This window comes from Aedes albopictus, chromosome 2 (assembly GCF_035046485.1).
Source record: "Aedes albopictus strain Foshan chromosome 2, AalbF5, whole genome shotgun sequence".
NCBI classification, from domain to species: Eukaryota; Metazoa; Arthropoda; class Insecta; order Diptera; family Culicidae; genus Aedes; species Aedes albopictus.
Genome location: NC_085137.1, coordinates 309375844 through 309400574, shown reverse-complemented (window position 1 = coordinate 309400574; position 24731 = coordinate 309375844). Strand labels below are relative to the sequence as shown.

General features: G+C 37.4%; 2 protein-coding genes across 2 annotated transcripts in view; one reads left to right on the top strand and one right to left on the bottom strand.

The window, feature by feature from the left end:
- Positions 1-24077, top strand: part of LOC109428639 (phosphatidate cytidylyltransferase, photoreceptor-specific) — a 49781-nt gene extending 25704 nt beyond the window's left edge. The window contains exons 4-9 of the mRNA XM_029880120.2: positions 5058-5154; positions 15603-15779; positions 15842-16330; positions 16394-16525; positions 20664-20798; positions 20863-24077. Of these exons, the coding sequence (XP_029735980.1) occupies positions 5058-5154; positions 15603-15779; positions 15842-16330; positions 16394-16525; positions 20664-20798; positions 20863-20943 (1111 nt within the window). The 3' untranslated portion in view covers positions 20944-24077. The remainder of the gene's footprint in view (positions 1-5057; positions 5155-15602; positions 15780-15841; positions 16331-16393; positions 16526-20663; positions 20799-20862) is intronic.
- Positions 5945-12796, bottom strand: LOC109422493 (uncharacterized). Its single transcript, XM_019697283.3, has 4 exons — positions 11205-12796; positions 6604-6912; positions 6405-6541; positions 5945-6341 (listed from the first exon to the last, which is right to left on the bottom strand). Exons 1-4 carry the CDS (start codon positions 11928-11930, stop codon positions 6269-6271), a joined length of 1245 nt encoding a protein of 414 aa, XP_019552828.3. The 5' UTR covers positions 11931-12796; the 3' UTR covers positions 5945-6268.
- Positions 24078-24731: the final 654 nt, after the last annotated feature.

Sequence of the window (24731 nt, the reverse complement as noted above, 5' to 3'; positions counted from 1 at the left end):
CTAATCCCATTTTAATAACAATGCATTTCATAATAACAAATCGGAGCGTTTGGTACGGTATGTCCACGCATCCTTCCTCCCCTGTAGATTCAAGAATTGTTTCGATATTCAATTTGTAATTTTTCTAATTGATAGTACATATACTTGAATTCGAGACAATTCAAAGAATCATCTTCGCGGCAAACACAACGCAGTAGGCCTGGCCGTTTTGATGCTTGTATCATATCTTTGATATGCTGCAAGTCTCAATATTGACAAGAAAAATAATTGGGCGTAATCTAACCTAATTATTTTCCAGGATGCTTTCTCGTACTGGCTGCGTTTGTGTTAGATTAGATTAGATTAGACCGTAATTTCCTGGTTGTTTTCCGACCAATTTAGTTAATTTTTAGAATGTAACAAGCTTGTTGTATACTCTAATCACGGTCGAAAAATCAGCTTGATCGGTTGTAAGACCGCTGGGATATTGCAGTGGGTGTAAAGTGAGTGGTGGCGTCTAATAGGAGACCCGACTATGTAAGAGATACTCTGCCGTTTTACGCATAACTGTCTCATGTTGTATATGTATTAAAGTGGGTCAACGATGTATAAGGAAAATTAAAATTTGATCGCATCAACCCGGTACAAACATTTTTCAATCTATATTAGCGTCAAAAACAACTGTGCAGAATTTGGAAGCGATTGGTTGCGCCCCATATTCCGCATTGCGATTGAAATTTGTATGGATTTCAGTATGGGAAAACGTACTATTTTGCATTTTACTCATAAGTTGATTTTTTTGTGTCTAAAACCATGTAACTAACGTCATTGAAGTATAGCTTAAGAAGTGCCGAAAAACTTGGCTGAAGACCGTCAGACCACTACGCTTGTGGAAATAGTTATACAGCCATTCCATAGAAAAACGATATAGTACATCTCCGATTGTCGTGAAACTTGGTGGGCTTGTAGTTCTTCGGAAATAATTAGTATTTTTTATTTCGTCATTAGGGTGACCAATTTGCATATAGGGTGGTCCAAAAAATTAAGGTTTTTCAAAACTAAACATTTTCAAAAAATCGTAACTTTTATTATTATTATTATTATTATTTCTTTATTATAGAGATTTTCAGCCCTAGGCTGGTTCATCTCTTAGTTTTATTAGTTTTTTCACGTTTTCATGGTCTTGGGACCAAAGAGGTACCCTGGTTTTATATTTTTATCAGAAAATACAGGAAATTTGGCGTAACTTATCAAAAAATCAGAGATGTATGTTTTTTAGTTTTTGAGATATGATTTTTTGAAAATAAAAGGTCAAATTTTCCCATACAAGACACTTTTTTAAATTTGATTATATTTTGATTCCTTATAATATTATGGATACCAAAACCACCAGGAATCACTTTAAAAAGCAATACTATGCATAGTTTTATGAGAATTTGCCATTTCAAGAAATTTTAGAGTAGCTAGTAGTTCTAAAATATATGACTCTCTATATTCAAAAAACCATATCTCAAAAACAAAACAGCATACATTTCTTATTTTTTGATATGTTACGCCAAATTTCCTGAATTTTCTGATAAAAAAATTTAAAACCAGGGTACCTCTTTGGTCCCGAGACCATGAAAACGTGAAAAAACTAATATATTTGCATATTTTATAGTACTCTTCATATTTTAGCCCCTTTAACGTATTTTTCCTGAAAACTACAATTCAATAGCTTTCAAACAAAAAAAAAAGAAGTTTAAAATCGGTTAAATGGTTCAAAAGTTTGACAATGATTTTATTGCCCTTTTCCGGCTATACCAGTCGGCTAGTATGTCTGAAATAGACGTAAATACTTGAAGTTTTTTAGGCAAAGTACGTTTAATTGGCAAATTGAGAGATAAATTTGTGAAAAAATTACCACTTGTTTTGGTGGGATTCGAACCCACGACTCCGTTATCGCTAGTCCGGCGCTTTAACCAACTGAGCGCTCAACGCATACTGAGTTTGCACCGATCATATGGTTGGTGACGAAGTATGTGTCAGTCGAGCTTCAATATCAACATTCAAAAACAATACGCGCACACTTGTTGTTCGTAGGCCGCGAGAGTGCGGGAGATTGGCATCTAAGAGCCGAAAGAGAGATAAAGTTGTGAAAGACAGACCCGGTTTAGGGTGGTGCTTCGAATCCAGTTTGACTTTCTATTCTGCAGAGTTGTAACTTGTTCTGTAGCTTAGTTGGTTAAAGCGCCGGACTAGCGATAACGGAGTCGTGGGTTTGAATCCCACCAAAACAAGTGGTAATTTTTTCACAAATTTATCTCTCAATTTGCCAATTAAACGTACTTTGCCTAAAAAACTTCAAGTTTTTACGTCTGTTTCAGACATACTAGCCGACTGGTATAGCCGGAAAAGGGCAATAAAATCATTGTCATTTTTAGTTTTGAAAAATCTTAATTTTTTGGACTACCCTATATGAAAATTGGTCACCCTAATGACAAAATAGAAAAAAATACGGGTCTAATTATTTCCGAAGAACTACAAGCCCACCAAGTTTCACGACAATCGGAGATGCACTATATCGTTTTTCTATGGAATGGCTGTATACTCTTGTTAATTCAGGTCAAAAATTAGGCTTTTATTATTGATGTTTTTCCTTTACATGTTAAATGAAGCACCATCAGACGATATGAACTTAATAACTTTTTTCACTAGTGTCGGATCACTTTGCAATCTTCGGCAAAGTTTTTCGGAGTATCCTAGGCTATACACTTATTTTAGAGTCACTTGTTCGGCTGTTCTATTTTCGGTAAAAGTTCGGATTACCGAAGTTCAGCACAGTTTTACTGAAGTTCGACTAATTTTTACCGAACGTTCGGTAAACGTCACCGATGATTCAGTAGAGTTTACCGAACGTTCGGTAATTTTTTGACGAACTTCGGTAGTATGTTGCTGAACATTTGGTAATCTGAACTTTTACCGAAAATAGAACAGCTGAATACGGTACTTTATTTTAAGTGTATATATACTTTAACGTCATTAGTTAGATCGTTTTAGACAAAAAAATCATTTTATGAAAAAAATGCAAAAAAGTACGTTTTCATATACTAATTCCATACATATTTCAGTCGCAATGCGAAATACGGGGATGTAACCAATGGCTCACAAATTTTGTCCAGTTGTTTTGGACGTTAAAAGGAATCAAAAAAGCTTCGTTCCAAAAAATCGACTTTGTTGACCCAGTCTAATATGCATCCCTATGAACATGGAACAATTATTCCATGCCAACTTCATACCACGCCAAACCTCATAAACCTACAGAAAAGTGATTTAGTTTTGATCGTAAAATCACTGATTTCGAACATTGTGGCGTTCTCAGATATGCGGTTGCAGGGATTTCCAAATTCTTGCGGTTTGAGGAATTTGCGCTGCAGATTGGTATACTAAGTGAACGCTACTAGCATTTCTATTTAAATAATGACGACAGTGATGATTGGATAGGCGTGTCTCCTTCGTTTAAATTTAGAAATGCACCACAGCTTCTCCAACCAAATCAATATTTGTGTGGTGACGAGTGAGTGGGTGTTGGATGATGTTTGACAACACGATGACTACAGTGTATCAAACAATTGTCCGTACAGCAAATTTTTGGTCAAAATAACTTTTCATTCAAATGATCATAACTTTTTGATACATCAATCAAATACGCTGAAATTTTGATCAATCATGAACCATATATTAAAGCTCCATTGGTAAAATTTTGAGCGAGATCAAATAAGTTTTCTGGAAGTTATAGAACTTTTAGTAAAACTTATAAGATTTTTGAACACTTTTTAAAAACATTATATCTTAATATGTACTCAATGAAACTTTTTCATTTTTTTTTGTGATACAGCTTATATCTAAGGCTTTCATATGCAGCTTCGTTTGAGGTTTTATATTCACTACAAAAAATATGAAAAATCTGTATATGTTCAGAGTATAATTTGGCAATTTATCATATTTTGATCAATAAAAGTGCCAAGTGTTTTCAACGTTTTGAAACTCTCTAAATGTAATATTTTTATACAAGACCTACTAAACTACATATGATAAGTAGGTCCTTTGTATTTTTTGTTCAGTTAATGCACTTTTATTAGTGGAAAACGTTTGGCAGATTATATGTGCAAAATATGGTAAATTTTTAAAAATCGTCAGCTACATAAGCTTATTTTTCATCTTTTTTGTAGTGAATTTAAAGCCTCAAAAGCAGCTGCATATGGAAGCCTTAGGCATCAGCGGTAACAAACAAAAAAATGAAAAAGTTTCATCGAGTACATATTGAGATAAAATGTTTTAAAAATGTGTTCAAAAATCTTATAAGTTTTTCTAAAACTTTTATAACTTTCAGAAAATTTATTCGATTTCGCTCAAAATTTTACCAGTGGAGCTTTAATATATGGTTCATGATTGGTCAGAATTTCAGCGTTTTTGATTGACGTATAAAAAAGTTATGAACATTTGAAAGAAAAATTATTTTGATAAAAAAATTGCTGTACGGACAATTGTTTGATACACTGTACGTATTTCTTGCAAACAGTAACGGACAAAACTGTTCCTTTATGGTGTAAAAAATTAGCATAAACTAATACGAATATACTAAATATACTAAATACACGAATAAAAAAATGTATGTAGTTTTAATATTTCTTGTCAATTCAATGTAATTAATGTGCTCCCTCAGGTTTTTATTATAAAAGAATAATCTCAATTTAATTGTGACTCACATTCATATCATAGGCACCTGCAAGATCTAATCAATAGCAATTAGATATTCATTTGATCTACAAATTACCGGTTTTAGTCAGAGTGGCCAATGCATACTTTAGGCAGGGATAGGCAGGAAAGGAATTCGACAACTCTGAGCTTTTCGACGCTTTTTTGATATATGTTTCATTTAATAGAAGAATATGCTGTATAATAACTTTAAATCTTTTACCTCTTATATCAATCAAACCAATATCATGCATTGATTGTCAGTACTTCCATTCTAACTGGGATACCAACGTCAATACTATCATCGTTTATATCTGTGTATTTTTGTTTCTGTATTTCAGATGGAAAAATTGGGTGATAAGAGGTATTTTCACATTCCTGATGATAAGTGGATTTTGTTGCATTATTGCCGCTGGACCACTAGCGCTAATGATAACGGTAAGTTGCTATGTGTTCAATTGTTGTTTTAATCTTGTTCGTAAATTGATGTAGGAGAACTGAACGTATAACGCCAATAGGGGGCAAGATATGCCACCCTTGTATTAGACATATTACGTAGCATAACCATGTAACATTTTCAACTGCAGTCGTTAAAATAAGTTTGAAAATCGTACGTTTATTCTAATAATGAGTTTTTGTTACTTTTGATGCCGAAGCAGATTTTTGAATTTTTAAGCTATTGATCATATTTTTTTCTCGCTTTCACCAGTCAACACACATCGTCTTGCTCACTTTCATTATTTTTGTTTCATTCATAGAGCTTGCTGTCACTTAAATGCTGTTGGTTGTGCTTAAACTAGGGTAGCAAACCACTTGGGCAGCGGCTGGTATTTTGGGCACTCTTCGCTATAACTCAGTCAATTTCAAACCAATGGACTTGAAATTTTGTACTATACGTAGCTCATCGCATTCCAAAAATTGTGTCAATTGGTTCAGAATTGGCTGAGTTATAGTAGAAAAGTGCCCAAAATAGGACCCCTGCCGAGATGGTTCCACTTCCCTATTAGCGAAAAAAATCATAGTGAAATTTATCTCGGATTAAATGGAGACATGACAAATTAAAAAAAAAACTGGGACAATAAATTTTGTCATTTTTGTTTTGACGAAATTTCTCACATTTTTTCGATTATTCTTATTAAACTGATTAACTTCTAAAAAATACACTTTCATTAAATATACAATGCATTTCTCTTCGGATTGTTTATACACCAAGCAGTTTCACCACGAGTTTAATAATATTGGAGATTATATTTCCTTTAAACTAAATAATGAAGTAATGTCGTAATATCGTAATAAATCATGGTACATAGTTCAATGTTCATTTTGTTTTGTTTTTTAGTGTAACCATCTTTTATGCTTAACATCAACCTATTTAAGGCATTAGTGGTGTTTTGATAACATTGGATTTTTTTTCTCGCTAACAATATAAACATGCCTTTAAATTTCAATCAAGATATAAAACGAACAAAACTATATATAAATATAGTAGAGTGCAGTAACATGCGCTCCACATACCTTACATTGGAAGGATGGAATCTTATCTAGCACAATCTTACTTCATAGCGGATTCTTTCAAATGATTACCTATCTGCTTCGCGCATTTGGGGCAGTTCTCGAAGCTGTTCCTAAAAAGAGTAAGAAAAACTGAAATACTACAAGCAACCTTAGTCGCAAATCTGGTAGCTTACCGTAAAACATTGCTTAGCACCTTATTTCTACTCATTTCGTTGGCAAGTTTCGCCTGGAGGGCTGAAATCAGTTCATCTTTGGTCTGGAGCTGTTGCTTCAGATGAGATATGGTTTCTTCCTGAGCTTCGAAAATTATCTGAAATTAGACAATTGCCGGTTATTTTCTGGTTTGTTAGAATGAAGAGTCTATCATCTTACCCTCGACTCTTCCATGCTCTCCGAGTAGGATGGTGGTTCATCAAGGCAGAAGAACTCCCGTACCACGGGGCAGGTTCGCATGGCCTCATCGCCCATGATGATGTTGATGAAGGTCTGCAAACCCTGTATCCGGTTGTCGATGAAACCGCTGCTGAAGTTGTCGCCGAACCATTTCTTCCGCGGCAGTACCAGGGTACAGTGCGGGAAGAGCGTTCGGAGTTTGTTGTTCAGTCGCACAAAGTCGGTGTAGCGTCGCAGTACCAGCCAGCATGTGTGGGAGATGCTGTTTTCGATGCGTAACTTGAATATCTGCATCATAGGAGATTAGGATTTGGCAAAGAGATGGTATTGATATAAAAAGATAAATAATTAGGTCAATTAAAAGGAATAAATAACGGCTTCGGCTGTGATCATTCAAAAGGAACCTAAATATACAATCCGGTTCGAAAGTTTGGAGTTACCCCCTCACATACATGGTAATTTTTTAATCTTCGCCAATTTGCCTCCGATTTCAAAAATCTATGACTGAAAAAAAAAAATGGTTTCTCAACTAACAATCCTTCATTTTACAAGCACCTTCACGATGAATTAATTCAGCATGATGCTGAATAGCATTTGGACATTTTTCAGGCACAACCTTTGTTCGGATTTTGTTCACACAAATTTGGAGAAACTATTAACCTTCTTCGTGCATTAGCTTGCGCGCATCTCGCTGACCTAGTGCACGTTTAGGGGTCATAATGACCCTAACACACGAAGAGGGTTAAGCAAAGTGTTGTGTACCAACTGAATTGTTTGTTGTTAAATCGTTTTACAACTATATAGTAAAAGCTGTTATTCAAGCAAAAATAATTATAAATTTAAAAAATGCAAATGCATTTTTAATCATTACGGTGGTTAATGATTGGCACTTATTCTGTGACCAACTGTTGTGAAATAATAACTACGAACTCGAGACCCGTCGATTGCCAGCCGCATGCCTTCCTATCTACGTTTTCCTAGAGATGATGAATTGAAGCGCTCAAATCAAAACATAAACTTCCCGTGGTTTAATAATGATCACACTTTGACTCCTAAATATAGTTGAATTAGCACAGAACATTATGGTTAACAACTGAACAACACATTAATTCAGCTGCTGTTCAGTAAAAAACACGTGCTTTTCATCCTGTAATCATGTTACTGTGTATCGTTCTCAAAGTTCTTTGCAAAGTGATTCTTAACCGGATACAGGAGAAGATTGACGCAACTCTCCGGCGGCAGCAAGCATGATTCCGTGCCGGACGATCCTGTGTGGACCATATTGTCACGCTCAGTATCATTCTGGAGTAAATCAATGAATTCCAAGAGTCTCTCTACCTGGTGTTCATTGATTACGAAAAAGCTTGCGACCGTTTCAATCACGAAAACATGTGGGAAGCCCTCAGGCGCAAGGGTCTCCATGAGAAAATCATCGGCCTCATTGAAACACAGTACTAGGCATTTTCGTGCGGAGTACTGCACATTGGTGTTTTGTCCGATCCCATCCTGGACGTTGCTGGAGTGAGGCAAGGATGTGTACTATCACCGCTACACAGATAAAAATAATGAAGTTTACACGTCATGTAAACTTCATTTAAGTCATGTAAACTTCCAGGTATGATAGTTTACATGATATATCATGTAAATTTGTGTTATATGTCATGTAAAAACTCTGAGTCATGCTGAATTACATGACATATAATGGAAGTTTACATGACTTTTCATGAGATTTACATGACATATCATGTAAACTTCTGTGAAATCCCACGCTCCAATCATGTGCATTATATGTCCATGAATTTTACTCTATCTTTTCGATCAGTGTACTGTTCCTCATCGTAATCGACGAGATCCTGGTAGGTGCGATTGACTGTGAACCAAATCGTGGATTGCTTTGGAGCACCGAAATGACTTCGAATTGGCTGATGACGTTGCACCCCTAGCTCAACGGCGCTCTGATATGCAGAGCAAGCTCGATTATCTTGCCAATCGCTCCTCAGCGGCAGGTCTTACCATCAACGTCAACAAGACCAAATCGTTGGATGTACACACGGTCAACCCTTCTAGCTTCACGGTAGCTGGGCATTCAGTGGAGAATGTTGAATGCTTCCAATATCTTGGTAGCCAAATGGCGGCCGATGGCGGCACCAAGATCGACATAGGTGCACGAATCAAGACCGCTTGCGCTAAATTATAGTTTCACCAATTGCGCTGAAATTTTGCACAGTTCATATGGGACCTGAATGGAATCAAAAAAGTCGACTGGAGCGAGAATTTGATGTTTGTCGCATACTAGGGTAAGAAATAAAACTTTGAACTAATCAAATTGTAATCTTAATTTGAACCATTTCGAAATTCATTAAAACGACGTACTTTTTAGGCAAATATTGTCCCGAAATAGATGTCAAACAGCTTTCCGTAATAGAACCTGATAACATTGACTTTAAAAGCATTGAAAAAAAGCGTTTTTGTCATGGAAAACAGGCAATTAAAAAATCACTGTGATTTCACGCATTTCTCCGCAGAGAAAGCACATTTTCGGTGCACTCGTACAGCTCATGCATTGTATCACACGCAATATGTGAACACGTCAAATGAAAGCTTATTTATCGGAGAATCAACCAACCGTATAACATTCCGCATTATTTAAGTAATTCTCACTTGGAGAATGTTATCTTAAGTTGAACCATTTGTAATCTAAATTTTAACTAGTAAACAGGGGCGAGCTTCCAGTGTTGTCCTGCAGACTGCGCTAGTGATTGTTTTGTTTAATCTTGGGGGATTAAAAATTCCAAATTTGGAAACTTCCAAGTTCCTGAAGAGTTTAGAACATTCTTAGTTGAAATTCCACTGCCTAATGAAAAAATAGTTATGGGAATAAGAAGATCCATGTGTTTTTCTATTGTACAGCACGAAATTGACAGTTGTAGGAGATGCTCGAGTTGCTGCCGCCAGTAGTTCAAATTAAAATTAAAATTGGTTCAAATTATGATTACGATGGTTCAAATTAAGATTAAAATCACGTATTGGACGTATACGAGCGAATCCAAAAATCGCCGTCACAATGGCGGCCTTGCAAAGTTTGAAAGCACGGATCTCACCATACACAAAACGCACGAAACTGAAAATGCTATTCATTGTTTGCTCACTCGTAATAAACATTAGTCCTGTTCAACGACGCTGGTTGAACTTGCTCGAAGTTGCTGCATCCCGCTCTTACCCATTTGTCATCAAACGGATAAGAGCGGAATGCAGCAACTCTGAGCAAGTTCAACCTAGGTCGTTGAACAGGACTATTGAGTAGCAATCAAAAATGCTTCGGGACGCGCTCCCACTGGCACCTTCATCTTTTGAACTAGTCTATGTGATTTCCTAATATTTTCCATATATCGTATTGATTTCATGTGATATTTTCGAAGACATTTTCATCGGAAAATCCAATAACAGTTATATAGCCAAACTAATGGAAATTTTCCATTGGATATGTGATTTATTTTTTCAGTGCTGAATTCCATTTTGAACTGTGAAAAACTCGTTCCGTTTCCACTCTACTGAAAATCCCTTTACGCGCTCAGTGTGGCACTGCGGTGCAATTTTTTGACAGTACGAAAATACATTTAAGGATCCTTTGAAAAGATGAACAATGGGTTGAACAATTGTTCCTTGACTACCATGCGCCTCCTTCACCTACTATTACTGCTAAGAATAGTTAGATGCAGCTCCATGGTAGCTGTTTTGTGGTGGCTTGTCAGTCTTGACAAAAATAAAACACTATTTATGTTATTTTGTCCGACGTTTCGGTCCGTTTGGGACCGAAAGTCAAGACTGACAAGCCACCACAAAACAGTTTCGTAAAACAGCTCCATGGTAGCAGCTTCTAAAAAGCAACACCTTTTCTATTTTTTTTTAACTTTTTCGATAACTTTGATATTTTGTGAGAACCAAAAGTTGGCGTCTCTGTAGTAGTAAACTATCCTCTGAAAAGTAAAACACCAGTAAAATCAGACTAATTTTAGTTATTTGACCATAGTTTGTTTGATCAGTGCATTATACCCATCATTCTGCAACAAAAATGAAGTCGTTAATTTAAATAGCAGTTATTAAAAAAAACGCTCACATTAGAATCGCTGCTGAAAATGGTCTCTTGCCCCTAGAATGAACGGGGCTCCCTGCTTTATTCCAAATCAATAGAGTCCATGCATGCTATTTTCGTGTGCAGTACAACAACTGTTGTCCATCGAGTTTTGCATACCAGTATGAAATCTTACTCTTTTGAAAATGTTAGGATTATTAGCTCCGTTTGATTATCATGCCAACTTCATTTGCATTATGTATAACACTTTCCACTAATCTATCGACAACATCGAAAGATCCCATAGTAATTTGCATTGCGTGTCGGACTTATCTCGTGTTTTCCTAAGTCATGCAAACATTCCATCACGTATAGATCTTTACTCATACCGCCACAATGCCTATCTTAGCACTCGCTATATCACACCCTCCACTATCTCTAGTTACAGATAATTGGTACCCTCTTTCATCTCTACATCATAACAAAAATAACAAAAACATGCACTTACAGTGAATCTTGCTCTCTCTTCCATGACCTCATAGCCGATGATCGGTATCCGAACGGCGACATTGTTATTGTTGCTGATTTCGGCGTACTTGTCGGCCCTGCCCAGATCGCCACTGCTGATCTCCGATGGCCTCCGGCTACTTTCGTACATCCTGTGGCGTTGTCCACCAGCAGTCCCACTGGTGGTCAAACTGGCCTGCCTAAATGGCGCCGGAGGCTGATGGGTGCTCTTGACTGCCAACGTCCGCAGGCAAACCTCGGATTTGGCACCCAGGTACAAATTGTTCGTATCCACTGTGTCACTCGACGCCATCCCTCCCGGGGATTGGGCGTTGGTGTAGAGATCACTTTCGGACTTGGTGAACCGTAACGACGACGACGACGAGTGGGTGGTGCTGCGTTTCTGTAAACTCGGATAGGAAACAGAGCGTTTCTTGGGAGTCAGTGTTGCCGTTGCAGAAGACGATATGCTGACGGTGCTTGAATTTCTCCACTTTTCATTTTTGCTACTAAGCTGGTGATGATGTCGGTGGTGATGACTATTATTGTGATGGCTAGCAGTAGCGCTAGCACCAACACTACTGATATTACTACTGCCACTGCCAGCGACGACGATCGTCGTAGGCCCTCCGCCGAAGCTTCGACTTTTGTTGATAAAGTGTTGCTGCTTCTGCTGGGAAGATGATAATTTGTTCCTGTCCCGTTTCTGTATTGCACGAAGCGACATCTTCGCTCCCTGTCGAACCTGTTACACTCTCCTATACACGTATCGCCACTGCTGGTCACTGTATTGGCCACCGACCAGAACCGATTCTAATTAGATGATACACTCGCCACTTTCTTGCGTACGATGATATATGGATGTGCGCAAAGGCTGTAGTATATTTGCACACTGTCAACTCAAGAGTAAACCTTGAAGATTGCACTGACGAAGGTCTACTTCCTCATCGTAAGCCAATTTGTGTTTGGCGAACGCTACGCTAAGCTCGTTGTTTCTTTGTCCACTGTGGACTGGTCAGACTGCAGCGCACCTTGTTTGGTGCAGAACACCCACTAGCTCGCAATTTGCGATTGATATGAGTAATCTAGTTACACATTATTGTATTCAGGTTTTTGTCCGAATAATTCCACTGGAGAGCAAGATATGATCGACTTACTGACTGACTGGTCAGATGACTGAATGAAACTCCTACTTAGTTCCTGCGCTGCAGAGCTAAGTACACCGTAGAAGTGACTTACATGACTTTCGAGTTTTGAATGCTCGAATGCGTGGTTGGATCTTTCAATGGTGTTGAACGCAGCAGCAGCAGAAGCAACAGCCAAAACGAACGGAAAACAAAAAGCGAAACAAGCAATAAACATCTGTAGGAACCACGCTATAACGAAATGTGCTGTATACCTCCTCCTCGTAGCTGGTCTGTGCTTTGGGGATGTTGGGCATGGGTGCTGGTGCTGCATATTGAATGTTTTCATTCACCACCATGATAGGATAGGACCGTCTGTGCTGATAGTCGAAAAGAGAAACATGCAAACTGAGTCTGTTGTGTAGTGGTAATCGGCGACCAGCCACCATTCAATGCAATATACCGAGGCCCACAGGTACAGTAGAGCTATTATATCACATGCTTGGAAGGTTGGTTGCTTTTGAACGTGGATTGCTGCAGCTGTATTGATGCATAAGAAATACTGAATGAACCTTAAGTTGTTCCAAGTGTTCGTGTTCGTAATCGTGAAAAGATGTTTGCGTGATATTCATTTTGCGTTGAATAAATGTTTGGAACATAGGGTTTATATTACTCTACTATTGATAGAAGAGTGAACGCAAAGTTACAGACTCGCCACAAAGTATTGATACAAAAAAGCCTATTTTGCAAAACAGCATAACTATTGTTCGGTAAAGCTGTAGATCAACATATGTTCCTAAGCCACTGAATCAAATTTCAACCATCGCACAACTATTATGACAATGCCGCAGTCTGTATTGTTGGAATTATCCACCCAATGCGATATAGGTTTGTCCCAACGTGAAAATAATACATATGCTTAAGATCGTTCACCATGTGTTTAGACAGTTTTAAGCCTTACGTTCGACTTGCGAGGGGTAACTTCGAGTTGGTAAACATTGCTTAACTGTTGAAGAACCACCATTCCCACAAAATTTATTTTGGGTTCATGATAATTGATTATTCGGAGGGAAAAGCGCAGATCGGCATAGGGTCCAGAGGATGCGTTGAGATAACAGAATAACAGAATGATAATTGACTAAACATGAGTTGAAAATCTTGCAACAAATTTAGTCAATACTTTTTTTATCTGTATTAACGAGATTTTTAGCCCTAGGCTAGTTCATCTCGGGACCCACGCTTTACTTCCCTTCCGAAGGAAGAACCCACATTTTGTGAGTTTGTCGGGAGTGGGATTCGATCCCAGGTCCTCGGCGTGATAGTCAAGTATTCTAACCATCACACCAAGTCCGCTTCCCTTAGCTAGCTAGTACTGTTTAGTTACCATCACCAACTAAAATGTTTAAGATGATGTCAAGTTGAGACAAAGGATAAATACCACACCTTCTTTGACATTTGTTTTGTGTCTCTTTTATTTGACAATTTTCTAATCTGATCCTAACTCTGCATTAACATGTCTAAAGGGTCTAACTCGTTTTGTATACAAACATTGTTTCTGTCGCTGTAGGGACATCGGATCGGAATTCTCGCTGAGACCGGCCCACTATTTACACCTTGTCTGCAAAAATGTTTAAGGTGGCGATTTTCTGAAAGTCCTCGCTAAAAAAGTAAGAAAAATGCATTTGGGTACTCAAATTGATGGACCCTCCGTTAGTTAGAGCCACAATAATTTTTGCAGACCCCTTCATTTTGGTCAAATGGTGGCTCATTTAAACCGTTATAACTCGAAAGTTTTTCCAAAAACCACCTGAAAACGAATTGTTGTTGAAAAGAGGAAAGATAGAGCTACTATTCACAATAATAAAAAGTTATGTCGGCCATATTGATTTTGGCCGCCATCTTGGATTTTTATCCCAAAACATTTTTTTCACCATGAGGGAACCACCGATTTTCAAAATTTTTGCATCAATTGAAACTGGGACATTCGTACATAACATATCAAAAAATTAGAGATGTCTTTTTCTTCTTTCAAAAGTTATCTGCCGTTTTGTAAACCATGCCACTTTTGCGCGCTGGGCCTGGTGCCGGCCGTTTACATAAATGCAGCGTTATTTCGCAGTATTAACGAACACGAATTTAAAATCTGATGGAAAGCTGAAGGTTTAAGCTTTTCAAAGTACTAAAAAAGTTATAAAAACAATGCCCGCATCATTGAGAAACAGTCAAAAACGGAAACGAACCTCCGATTTGGCCAAATATTGCGGCAGGTGCCTTTGTGTATACATGCAGGCGTAAACTCGGATGCTGTTGCATGTCGTTGCCGGTGCGCATGGAAATGTTTGGAGAAAACGTGGCTTAATTTACAAAACTGCAGATAACTTTTGATAGGAAAAAAGACATCCCTAATTTTTTGATATGTTATGTATAAATGTCTCAGCTTTCAATTGATGCAATAATTTTGAAAATGGTGAAAATAATGTTTTGGGATAAATATCCAAGATGGCGGCCAAAATCAATATGGCCGACCCAACTTTTTATTATTGTAAATAGTAGCTCTATCTTTCCTCTTTTCAACAACAATTCGTTTTGAGGTAGTTTTTGAAGAAACTTTCGAGTTATAGCGGTTTAAATGAGCCACCATTTGACCAAAATCAAGGGGTCTGCAAAAATTGTTGTGGCTCTAACTAACGGGGGGGTCCATCAATTTGAGTAACCAAATGCATTTTCCTTACTTTTTTAGTGACGACTTCCAGAAAATCAGCACCTTATACATTTTTGAAGACAAGGTGTAAATAGTGGGCCGGTCTCAGCGAGAGTTACCCATATTGAAAATTTTGTCCTATCCAAAGACCTAATGAACTAAATATAGTTGTGCGCAAACGCATCGTGCTCCTTCATATAGAAACGGGACGATTTCAAAATTTCGACGTCATGTTGTACATATCTGATGAAATATCAACACTGTGGTAGGTATGACTGCTATGATTAGGATGCAAGATCTAGTTGTAATCTAGCATCCATGGAAGAAAACTTAGAGAATGACAAAGAGTTTCATGAATAATAACTAAAGATATGGTAAAATTGTGTAGTAGAAGAGGTTTCGTTCTCCTGAGTGGACACTTTGAATCAATCAATGTTAGAGTATCGACCGCAATTATTTTATGATGCCAAGCTACTAATATTTTATGTGTCAGATAAGCTCGATCCATACTGGGGGCTCGTGCCTCCGCTATTGACTAATGTTACTTTGTTTTTTTTTTTGTTTCATTACACAGACTCTGCTGGTACAGGTGAAATGTTTCGAGGAAATCATCTCCATTGGTTATTCAGTGTACCGGATCCATGGCTTGCCCTGGTTCCGCAGTTTGTCGTGGTACTTCCTGATCACTTCCAACTACTTCTTCTACGGCGAGAACCTAGTGGATTACTTTGGAGTGGCCGTTAACCGACTTGTAAGTTACTTGTGACACACACAACAAACGGAATGATTTATACATCGGACTCTTCGTTGCAGGACTCCCTTCGGTTTATGATCAAGTATCACCGTTTCCTGTCGTTCTGCTTGTACTGCATTGGCTTCGTATGGTTCGTGCTGTCGTTGGTTAAGAAATACTACATGAAGCAGTTCAGTCTGTTCGCTTGGACCCACGTGGCTCTGTTGATCGTGGTCACCCAAAGTTACTTGATCATTCAGAACATTTTCGACGGACTGATCTGGTTTATTGTACCGGTTTCGATGATCGTGTGCAACGACGTGATGGCGTACATGTTTGGGTTCTTCTTCGGGCGGACACCGCTCATTAAGCTTAGCCCTAAGAAGACCTGGGAGGGCTTCATTGGAGGTGGATTTGCGACGGTGGTCTTTGGGCTAGTTTTTTCGTATTGGCTTTGTCAGTTCCAATACTTTGTATGTCCGATTCGATACTCAACGACTGCAGGGCGCATGGTACTCGAGTGCACTCCGGGCTATCTATTCCAACCACAGGAATACGCTTTTACCCTGGTGAGTGATTGTTTTAGTGTTTACTGTTGATTACATGCAGAATAAAATAAGTTTTTCTTTCAGTTCGGATCGCAGAGATCAATTTCCATCTACCCTTTCATGCTGCATTCACTGTCGTTGAGCATTTTCAGTTCCGTAATTGGACCGTTCGGTGGATTCTTTGCATCTGGATTCAAGCGAGCATTTAAAATCAAGGTGAGTTGTTTATTTTCTTACTCTGAATGAAAGAGGAAGCTTTATAGATCTATATAAATAATAATGGAATGGTGTTTGTATGTCACGAATAGGCTCAGGAACGGGCCAACAACGGATCGACACCATTCTTTCAGTGTACGAACAAATAATTGGGAAAATCGACCGGGAATGCACCCAAAACGACAATGTATGAAATTCAATTTTGCGGGGTATTGTTTGCAGAGCTGCATTTAAAAAAAACACAGTAGGCAGGCAGTACGACGTTTGCCGGGACCGCTAGTTTATAATATATTGGCACCAGAGGACGTAACTGCTTTTGGAAACAATGCATAATGGGTTCGGCAGAGCCGTATTTATGAAGATAAAAATGTTTGTGCCTAAACCTTCAGTTTTAGATGCATGGTGTCTTTGAGAAAGTTTTTTTTTACATTTTTCCTCATTATTGTGAAATTGCAGTGGTTCCTCTAGTTTTGCTGATCCAAACATCTGCTTTTCATTGTTTTTATATACATACGTTTACAAAGTGTCCTGTTGTAGATAAACTAATTTGTAACAACTTTGCCGGAGACACCATTATTCTATCTCTTATGATTTCTTGGATGAATTACCCAGAAATTTAGTTTTCTTACAATAACTTTTAATTCATTCGTTTCTCGTAAGAACTTCCCGCGCAGTCTTATAGCAAATTTAAAACTAATTTTGATGTTGTGATATTGCAAACTTTGATAACTCATGTTGTCGTCGTTTTGGTCGTTTTAACGGTTAAAACATCAAAAATGTGAGCAGAAAAATGTTCCTGTGATAGCAAATTGAAAACAATTCCTGCTATCGATGATAGCAAATCAATATCTGTTTTTGATATCAGCGCAAGAAAAATGGAAAATCGTTAAATGTTGAGTTTTTTGGTTGATATCAAATCATAAATGCAATAATATAATTGCACTAATGCAGACTACTTTGCAGAGTTTACTAAAAAAATTAAACAATTCTTACGCATAATATTTACATTATTTTAAAATGACAGCAAACCGAAAATAAAATTTGAAATCAAGTTAAGTAAAAGACAAACTGATATCAAAATGTGATATCAATTTGTTGCTGAATACAAATCATGTTCTCTATTTGCTGTAATTTTGTTGTTGGGCTTTGCTCGTATTTGTACCGAGTACTTCAACGACGTATATTTGTTTCTAAGAAGCTCGTTGTTCTATCTCCCATATTTAACAAATTATTAGCAATTTTCTATGAAAACAGTATGTGGTACTTCCCCAGTTGACGTCTCGACTAATAATGATAATTCCAAAGGCTCGGCCTACTTAATCTGCTAAACTACCACATCTCCCTTTCTTTCGAAATTGACCATTGTTCGTTAACCGCAATCACTTCCTCCCGGTCACATCGAGAGATGGGTGTTTAGACTACAACCGCTCAAATTAAGGATTGTAAATAGGCACAGCAAGTGAAACGTTGCAGAACCACTATCTCGTCTAAACGGAAAACTTCGTTTCCGAAGCAGTTCCCCTTTGAGGTGAACTATGAAATCTTGTCGCCTAACTCAACGGACTGAAGCCATTCCTGAGGCAGTCCACCGTCGGGTGAACTTCATAATTTTATCGCCTAACTCAACGGATTGCATCCGTTCCTGAGGCAGTTCACCTCTGGGGTGAACTTTGTTATATTTCGCCTAACTCAACGGATTGAATCCGCTCCTGAGGCAATTAACCATTAAGGTGAACTTGATAACCGTTTCGCCCAACTCAACAGATAGAATCCGTTCCTGGGGCAGTTCCGTGCAAAGGAACTTGTTTTTTTTTTCGGTTCAGGGAACCGAAGTTCGCTGCCAAGGTAATCACTGTTTGGCTTGATTTTTCACGTATGTCTTATCAGAGCAGGAGAGGGTTCCTTCTTGATTTTATGATGATTCTCGATCAGCTTCACTTGCAGGACTTGCACGACCTTGCACGATCTTGAATTTTTAATTGTCTTGATCTCCAAAATGGCTGAGTCGTTTGGCTGATAATCGTGCCGAAGGATCTGCTACTCATCTAAAGTAAACGGGGGTTCTTTCGTCGCCAATGTGGTACTTCCCCAGTTGACGTCTCGACTAATAATGATAATTCCAAAGGCTCGGCCTACTTGATCTGCTAAACTACCACACAGTATTTTTTCAATAAGTCTTAGGTATCTTAACCCGTATGCTACGGGGCTTACAACAAAACTTCAAAGCGCTGGCAATGACGCAAACATCAATATTTTTCAATGAAATTTTGAGGTTCACTTTATTAGTAGTTGTAGTTTCAATTATGCTGGGAGCCTCAATAATTGGAGCAACGAGTACAGTTTTATTCCGGTGGACATCTGGGTCAGGAGAGGTGAAAATTGCACAACCTTCCTATTAGCAAGGCCCCATTAGTTGGAATTCAAATTACTTAATCTGAAAAGTGGTTAGTTCTATATATTATTGTATATTACGTCAGGCAAGGGGGTTAAGAAGTAATATAAGTAGTGTAGAACTTTTTTTAAGGCCTCCAAAACATTTTGAAGTTTGAGTCAAATTTCTATGCGCTTGTAAAATATTTTTTTGCAATTTCTCATCGTAATAGGCTGTTTTACCTCAAGCAAAACTGTCAGAAAAAGGCCTACTTTCCCACACCAGATTAGCAGTGCTGTAATGGTATATTACAGCACTGATTTGCGTTGCGTAATGAACCATTACAGCACTGTTTTAATTTTGATCAACTTCTCGATGCTTTCTGGGCGCAGATTTGATAAATTGTGATAACTGCACAGTATAACCTGCTACGATCAGATTTTCTTAAACATGCCTTTGAGCGTCAGCGTGCAGTTTGATGAAAAAGTTTTGTCAAACACTATCCCCAAGTGGTAGTTCATGAAATTGCAAAAAACGTTGTACGCAACTCGGTGCAGAACTCGATTTTTACAGCACTCGTCGTAATTATTCAACTCGGCAAGCCTCGTTGAATAAGTGTACGACTCGTGCTGTAAAAATCTTCATTCTGCACCTTGTTACGTAAACTACTATTAAGGCACTCAAGGAGTAGATTTTTTTGTGCTTAGCTAGGTCCGAAGCATTTTAAATTTAACTTAAAGTAAAACTTGATGATAACATACTGTTTTTGTATGAAAAATCATGTTTTTCATGAGAGTTAGACAATTTTAAAAGAAATTGCCTACAAAAACCATCAAGTTTTACTTATAGTTAAATTCAATATGCTTAAGACCTAGCTAAGCACAAAAAAAATCTACTCCTTGAGCGCCTTGACATCTTTTACAAGTGCATAGAAATTGAACTCAAACTTGAAAATGTTTTGGATGCCTTAACAAAGTTCTACACCACTTATATACTTCTTAACCCCCTGGCCTGACGTAATATACAATAACAGAACTTAACACTTTTTAGATGAATTCATTTGAATTCCAACTAATGGGGTCTTGCTAAAAGGAAGGTTATGCAATTTTTACCCTTCCTGACCCAGACGTCCACCCGAATAAAACTGTACTAGTTGCTTCAATTATTGAGGCTCCCAGCATAATTGAAACTACAACTACTAATGAAGTGAACCTCAAAATTTCATTGGAAAATATTGATGTTTGCGTCATTGCCAGCGGTTTGAAGTTTTGTTGTAAGCCCCGTAGCCTACGGGTTAAGACCGTAATTTCAGGTACACCCATATAAAAACTTTGTGAACTTTTTGATGTGGCAGCATGTTACATTCACTTTTATTGCGATACGTTACTAACATTTGATAATTTTTGTATGATTGACCCAAAATGAGCGGTGAATGGCGACCTCACGGTACACTCATTCGAAGAGGGTATTCTGCTTAGAAGGTTCGAAAAGACGGTTCAAGAGTAAACTTTTGTTTGGAATGATATGTTTTTCCTCATTCTATGTTATTTTGACTCGCTGCACAAAACGTTATTGTTTTTATTTTCCGTCAAAATTTTGCTACAAGCTTAATGACATCAGTTGTTGATATCTGCCACACAGCTCCAGAGGTCTTTAAAAGGGGCTACCGCATATTTATAATAATGCTGCATTGCGTTTTTTTGTGCATTACACAATGATTGATTTATGGCAAAATATTCTATTGAATAATAATTAATCTAATTCCAGGACTTCGGAGACATGATTCCCGGACACGGAGGCATAATGGATCGTTTCGATTGCCAGTTTTTGATGGCCACCTTCGTCAATGTGTACATCTCCAGTTTCATTCGCACGGCTTCGCCACAAAAGATCTTAAACATGGTAAACCTCGTGGCGATTGATGATGACTATCGTTTATATACTTTTATTTCCTTTAATTTTACAGGTTTTTACCCTAAGACCAGAACATCAGCTGCAATTGTTTAATAAACTGAAGGAGAGTCTCGAAGAACGAAACATAATTTAAATAATTAGGTGAACTAACTTCTAGATTTATAACTGTCGACCTATTTAATACAGAGAAGGTAGACGTATTGCTGTCGAGAGAATAAGTAATTGTACGTACTGATTGGACTACATAATGATGATCCATTTATTTCTCACATACAAAGAACAATCGTAAAACACAAAATAACCATCACTGATAGATCAAATTATTAGTGGAATAGATCAATGTATTATGCATTAGCACTAGATATCTGGGGCAAAGAGAAATGTTTATCGCGTCGTTGCTATCTAATGTAAGGTTTTATAAGCCAATCTTCAGAAATATTTATGGACGTCGCAATACATTACTGTTGATATACCTATCTGTTGACAGTCTGGCTCTCGTTAGAGCTGAAGTGAATTTCCTCTAAAATGGAATAATGCATGATTTCAAAGAAGTAGGATCGCTGTTGGATAAATTACAATCGCCAAACACAACGTGGGCAACTGCTGGTTCTCTTCCACATTCCGGATGACACCGTAGGAATACGAAAGGCTATTATTATATCATCTGTTTCGACACATGCTCACTCATACCGGGGTTTCTCCCAACGCAAGGATAGTGCAATTTTACGTCACTGCGCTTACTTATTCTGTTACCTTCGTTTGTTTTTAATTTAAGTTACTGTAAAGGAGTATTTTTGATCCGACTGTTCTACTTCGGCTAGGTGTTAGAGCTTTATTATTTTTTCCTGATGTATAAATAGATGGTTCTAGGTTATTATTAGGTATTTGACGTTATCTATTGCATATTTTATCAGTGTGTAGCATGTAATTGCTATGATATTAAACAAAATTAAACGATCCTTTAATCGCTTCGTCTCGAAATCGAAACATCACAAATGTATCATGTTAACTCGTATAATCTTCCTGTTTCCTACGCAGACGTTTCTCTATTCATCAGCTCGATACAGGGATGTACTGCATATGTAATATAAATAATGGAATATGTATTTATTCCCGTCTTCGTATGTTATCGGCCTGTTTTTTTTATTTGGCTTATCAAGTACATAAAGTAAGAAAACAATAAGGGATTATTGGTACAGAATGTGTTAAAACATTTACCATCTGGCGAAGAATTTCTGGAAATGTACGCGAAAATTTGAGTTAGAAATTTTGGTGGAATTACTGGAAATATATGAGAAGATTTTCGGGGGAATTATAGGCATTTTAAAACGAATTTGTAAACACGAATTTTGGCGGCATTCCTTGGATAATTTTACAAGAATTCGATTAACCTTCCGTGATGCAACGTGATGCAAAAACGTTGGGTACAGCTCGCTGGCGTAGTGTACGGTTTGGGTCAAAAATGATCCTAACGCCAAAGGAGGGATAAATACCTATTCTTCTACTAGGAACTTCTTCAAACATCCCCAATAGAAATATATGATACAACCTGCTTAACAACCCTTCTTGGGCTATCATCTTGATTAAACACATAATGATACAATCATTCAATCATTCACCCAGTCCCATTTTTATTAGGGATGCTCCAAAGAAATTCCTAATTCCTTGTGAAGTTTTGCTGCAAGAATTATTTCACGAATACAAACTTACCAGAAGTACGCGCAAATTTGTTTCAATGTTTTTTTAACTGCTTTTGATTCTCTAAACTTTATTTCTAGATGTTACCATTCTAGATGTTACCAAGTTTTTCAATTCTATCGGTAATTGCAGTGATATTATTTATTTTCTAGATTTCCATTCCCCAGAAAATACCATTTTTCGAAAAGTCATCATGTTACGATAGTTCATCTCGCGGAAAGAAGATGCAAATATTGATATCGCGTTCCCGGAGGTGAATCATTCTGGAAAGTGTGTCATTACGGAACAAGGCTTTCCATAACACGCCACTTCGGAATGTGGGATTCCAAGAAATGAGATGAAACTTTAATTTCTTGTAGAACATTCTCGATGGATTCTCTTTCTTTATGAAATCCTACTGAATGATGGGGAAATAAAGTTTGGGGGGAAAAGCTTACTATAATCTTCAGACGGGAATAAAACTACATATAAAACGATGAAGCTGTTAGATTTCCTCTATGATCACCACCTCGAAACATAACCAAATTTAGTAGCAAAATGGAAGAGGTACTAATATTTAGGAATGGTATGTACCTTCGAAACAAATATTTAAATGTGACCCCAGAAAGCGTGACAGAACAGCAAGTAAGAATTTAGAGCTATCATATATTGATAAATTTATAAGAAGTTGAGTAAAATAATGCTCGATAAAATATACATTTGAACGTGGAACAGGTGTTACGCAATTCAGAGAAACTAAATGAGTCGTATATATCGATCTAAAGACCGTGTCGTAATGAAATTAGGTCTTTATTGATTTATTGGCAAGCTGCATGTCTTCAAAGATTTATTATAATACTGAGTATAGTTCACTGCAACCAGGTCGCCATTTACTTAGTGACTGCAAATTCAATTTTGTTATGTTTAATTGGTAGAATACGGTAACAACCTGCTTGTTGCTATTGGCTACCAAATTCCTTCAATCTGCTGCAATTGACCGCAACCATCGCCTTAACCTTCTGCAAACAGACCGCTATTCAGGCAGGAGAGGAACCTCATCAGTCAATTCGAACCCATGCGTGGCCACGGTTAGGTTTCCTATTAATAACATCTACCAGGATCAGTATACAGACAAGACAAGAAACCTTTCAGTTCTACACGGGAATGTCTCATATTGTGCTGAAATAAGGCCGACACTTTTTCAGGGATAACTGTAGGTTCCACTTTTTATAAATCTATTACGAAACAATGTGACATTTGTGAAAAAAGTGGAACAAATATTCGAGCTAGGGCATGATATAGTTTTCAGAAACAACTTAAAATTACTAGTTAGCTCTTAGGAATTTAAAATGCCATTCAGTTTGAGCCTTCCAAGATGGTTAACATCCTGCCAAACTGATTGAGGATAAAAAAAATGAATTCACAGACATATAGTAAAAAGTGGCGTGGTTCCAGTGATAATCATTATTACTCACTGTTAGTTATATTATGTAATAAGTAAACAGATATGCAATGTAAGAACAAGGAACTTTGTCAAAGAAATGAACAATTTGTTTCAAAGAATAGAACTCCCTACATGTAACTGTGTAAGACGGTTGTGTTTCGTTTGTTGAAAATTGCTTCGAAATCCATTTTAATGAGAAACCACTCACTACCAGTATATTTTGTTTTGTTTCAACTCAATTTAACGCAGACTAATACCTTGGGCAAAGGGACAACCTTGTGATCAGCTTGATTGCTGTCAGGTTTCGGGGCTTAAATGCATCTTTATGCAATTCAGTGTTATAATTTCTATGTTATACTACCGTCAAACGGGGTTACTTGCAACAGCGGTGTAACTTGCAACACGATGACATACATTAAATGTGAACTATTTTCTCATAATAATGAAAGCTGGTATGTAGAGGAGCATCCGGTTATCAAAATTATGTGTACCAAAGATCGTTTTAGTGGAAAAATCAGTTTTATTTCTTTGTTTATTGCTTAGCTACACTGTTAAAACGGTTTGCTCATTTTATGCCATATAAACAAGTACGAAAATCGTTCTTTACCTCTCTCCTATGGTAAGTGTGATAAGCTTGATGACCTTGCTTGCAGTTAGGGTACCTAATAGTAAGCTTAGTTGAACGATAAAAGATTGATAAACTTATCGACTATCTAATGAAAAAAATATGATCATTTTCGACAACCGCTGTGGGGTAACTTGCAACAGTTGAAATTAACAAATTTTTGTATAATTTACTT